Source organism: Rhagoletis pomonella, unplaced genomic scaffold, assembly GCF_013731165.1.
Source record: "Rhagoletis pomonella isolate Grant_MI unplaced genomic scaffold, Rhpom_1.0 Rhpom_scaffold_02648, whole genome shotgun sequence".
NCBI lineage: Eukaryota > Metazoa > Arthropoda > Insecta > Diptera > Tephritidae > Rhagoletis > Rhagoletis pomonella.
The window spans coordinates 5,345-9,627 of record NW_023461201.1 but is presented as its reverse complement, the minus strand read 5'-3'; the positions used below and the strand labels follow the sequence as shown (position 1 = coordinate 9,627).

General features: G+C 34.4%; 1 protein-coding gene across 1 annotated transcript; it reads right to left on the bottom strand.

Moving 5' to 3' along the window:
- Nucleotides 1-239: 239 nt before the first annotated feature.
- LOC118753585 (putative uncharacterized protein DDB_G0289263) lies at nucleotides 240-1,136 on the bottom strand. Its single transcript, XM_036488468.1, has one exon. It carries the CDS (start codon nucleotides 1,134-1,136, stop codon nucleotides 240-242), a length of 897 nt encoding a protein of 298 aa, XP_036344361.1.
- Nucleotides 1,137-4,283: the final 3,147 nt, after the last annotated feature.

Here is a 4,283-nt window from a genome sequence, read left to right as displayed (position 1 = left end):
ATTTGTCGTTATTTTACCCAGAGTAGCAACAGTATTGGAAGTAACGCCCGTTATGCGGATAATATCATTTGTATCAAATGGAAAATTTTCGGAAAAATTTAAAATTGTTATTAAAGAAATGTCGGCTTGTGTGTCGACCAAAAATGTACATAACTTATTAGACCCGGAAACTTGTAATTGAATAAAATCTGAATAATTTAGGTTTAAGCAGTAAATGCTTTTTGCTATAGAAAAATCGTTTAGTTGTTTAACTCCTGCTCCCCCAGTGTTCGCTCCTGAGGGGCATGAGCGTTTAAAGCACGGACATTTACATTCCTACTCCTACCGTTTGCTGTTCGTGCATTATTGTTCCTATTGGTGTTGTTGTTGGAATTAACCCGTGAACCATTGCTGTTATTGTGATAGCGGTTTCCGTTAGCGGATCGATATCGTTGACTGTTATAGCTATTGAAGTTATTATTATTAGAAGAAAATGACCTGTTATTCCTATAACCAATAAAATTGCGAGTTGGGTTAGCCCCACGATAGCCACCACGTGAATTTCTAAACGTGTTATTACCACGCGATCGGAAAGAAAGAACCTGACGCTCCTTCACCTCATTATTCTGCTCTACAATTAGTTTCGCAACTACGTCTTTGGAATCTGAAAATTTTGTTGAAGCTAAAATTGATTTTACTAAGTCTGACCTGGCGTTTAACCGACACACGCTAACAGTCTGCTCAACCGCCATTTCGTGAGCTTTTTCTTGAGTTATTCCTTCTATTATTAACGAACGCTCAAGAGAATCTGATAGTTCTTCAACGCGTTTGGCAAAGTCTGAATAATTGTTGTTGTTAACGTGTAACGCCGCAATTTTCCCTGCGACAACTTTCGAGTTGTCAGGCTTAATTCTATTGCGTAGAGCAGATTTTATGTCACTAACGGAATTTACTTGTATTGGTATGGCTTCGCGGGCTTTTCCCTCTAATTTGGATTTCAAAAATGCAATTAATGTACTGGTCAAATTTTCTTCAGCTAAGTCCTCAATCAAGCTAATTTTATCTAAAAACGATTCGAGCGCTAACAAATCCCCATTATAATTAATAATCGAAGCACAAAGGCTTATGAAAGACTTCTTTTGCTCTGCTGTGGCCATTTCTGTAAAAACTTTGGAATAAATTGAAAAATTGGGTGAACTAGTAGCAGGTGCTGGAATTTCTAATACACTTAGCGAATCTTTTATGCTTGGAAGCGAAGCGCTTCTTTTAATAGAAAAACTTACTGAAGCTTGTGATTTTGCGTCGGAGTACTCTTCTTCGGTATCAGAGTCAACTAAATCTGTTTTGCAAATGAACTCTAGAGGCTCTAGTGGAATTTTAATCTGACAATTCAATTTAATAAAACACTTCCTTAAAAGGTCCTTGCAACGTGTTAACTTTATCTGTACTTCACCAAACTCACAAGTTTCGCTATGACCCTTGACGTGCAATAAAATGTTATTGTATGAACTTATAAGTGAATCTCTGTACTCGTTAAGTTTTCTAACATTTGTTGAAAGCGGACGATTTTGTAAAATTCGCTTTGTAATTTTTAAAAATTCTGTATAATTTTCTTTAAATTCTTCGTCAAATTTGGTTATAACACGTTAAGTTTAGTAAAATACAAGAAAAATTACCTCAGCTAGCTGCTGTTCACCAAAATCCAAAATTTATTCAAAAAAGTTTATCAAATGTACTTATTGTGTTCTGTCCAAAAGTCCACAATCCGCTGAAAATTTCATGCAAAGAAGTGGGATTTCACATGCAAAAGGAGTAAGGATGTTGTTTCCTTCACTTTCCATGCAATTCAAAAGAGACTATTGTTTTGTTATTTTTGATTTGCTTTAATATAAAGGTTTTTTTTTTGCAAAAGTATCAAAATGTAGTTAAAACAAGTAAGAAAGTCTAAGTTCGGGCGGAGCCGAACATTAAATACCCGGCGCAAGTATTAAATATATGTTTTTTCACCCTTCCGAAACCTTCCGCTAGATGGTAAGCCGAGGTGTATCAATTTTGAGTAAATTAGCGTCCTTCAATTTCGAAATATTGAAGTTTCAAGCATTTCTTAAATTTACCGTTATATGAGAATCGGCCGTTATTTTAGTCCGATTTCAATAAATTTCAACGTTTTGCTTACACGTGGCAAGTACAATAACCATACCGAGTTTGGTACAAATTGGTAGAACGGTTACCGATATACTTATATGTGATCATAAGTGGGCGGTGCCACGCCCATTTTCCAAAATTTTACCATAAACGTATTTCTTGGTAAAGAATTGTTACAAGCATCAATTTTGAATAAATTAGCTTCAATATTTAATTATTTATCGAAGATTTTGTATTTCTCTAAATTACCGTTATATGGCATGTGGGCGTGGTTATTGTCCGATTTTAAAAAGTTTCAGCGGTTTTTTATGCTGTACCAAGGCCAACAACTGTGCAAAGTTTGGAAGAAATTGGTGCAGCGGTTACCAAGATATCCACATGTAACCATAAGTGGGCGTGGCTACGCCCATTTTCCAAAAATTTATAATATTCTTATTTTTCGTCTAAAACTTATTGTAAATATCAATTTTGAGTGAATTATCTTCAGTAGTTACTAAAATATCGCAGTTTTCGTATTTCTGGAAATTACCGTTATATGGGAAGTGGGCGTGGTTAAAGTCCGATTTCGCCCATTTTCAATACCAACCTACCTTGGATTAAGGGAAACCTACATACCATATTTCATTGAGATATCTCAATTTTTGCTCGAGTTATCGTGTACACGGACAGACGGACAGACGGACGGACAGACAGACATGGCTTAATCCATTTCTTTTTTCATCCTGATCATTTATGTATACATTTGTCTATATCTATCTCGATTCGTTTTGGCTGTTACAAACAACCGTTATGTGAACAAAATTAATATACCCTTGTGCACAAGTGCGCTCGGGTATAAAAAGTATGAAATGTAGTTATAAACCAATAACTATAAATTTTTAAATATCAAAAAGTCACATACATATGTATTAAATCAGAATGGGTCAATTACTAAGAGTCAAAAGTGAGTCACGTACTGAGTCACTCACTTGTATGTATGTATGCATAAAATGACACGCAAAATTTCGAAAAAGTATTTAAATTGTAGTAAAACTCCGAAAAGATTTTAAATTGATAACTGCATGAAAATTCAAAAAGTATTCAAAGTATACATACATACAAGGGTATAAAACTTGAAATTAGCCCTAAAAGCATCGCATTACTTATGCTTGTACATATGTTTGCTTAAAACTATGTATGTATACATTTATGTAGTAGTATTCAAGTTTCCACAAACAGAGAAAAAGTATGTATAAAGTAGAAATGTATATAATGTACATATGTGGTCGCAGTTGTCTTACTCTTATTCGCCTACGATCCTATACCGCCAATTGCTGCTTCCTGCTGCCGCCTTTGCTGCTACTGCTCGCTGTCGACGCTGATGGTTTTGGTGACGCCGCTACTGCTGCTGCTTACTGAGGAGTGTCGCGCCGTGGCTTAGCGGGACTTGTGTATGGCATGATTTTCACGCCGTTATAGCGGGTTGCGTTAAAATAGCGGTTTACGTTGGTGGTACAGTAGGTGTCGCGAGGCGTGGCTTTGTTGCCGTTATGGCCTGCTTAGGGTTGGTGGTACAGCACGTTCACAAAATTATAGTCTTTTTTTCTTTAAGTAGTTTGATGCGTTTTTTCGACACCACCAACCAACACATCCGCGAAAAGCACTTCTTTTTCCTGCTCACCGCCACCACAAAATGCATTAAATTTACATTTTAAACAGTTTTTTGATAATTTTGGTACCACCGCTTTTTTTTATTTTAATTTTTTTTTTTCACCTTCACTGCACGCCATTACCTTTTTTGTAAAGTTTAGTTTCTTTTTGTTTGTTTGTTGTAAAAATTTGGTACCACCGTTTTTTTTTTGTTTTTTTTTTAATTTTTTAATTTTTTTTTTTGTTTTTTTTTTTTTTTTTTAGAGTAATTAATAGTTCATTTTTTCCGTTTTGATATAGCACAAAACTTTTTTTTTGTAAGTTTTGCTTTAAGTTTTTCTCACTAATTTGTATATTTATTCAGTTCAGTTTGAATTTTGTTCTTTCGTCTTGTTTTTTTTAGTTTTAAACAGACGTTTTGTGTAGTTTTGAAAGTAATTAATTTTTTTTTTTTGTAATTTTTGATTTTTATTTTATTTTTTATTTTTTTTTTTTAGATTTTCTATTTTTTTTTTGTATTACCGCCACCA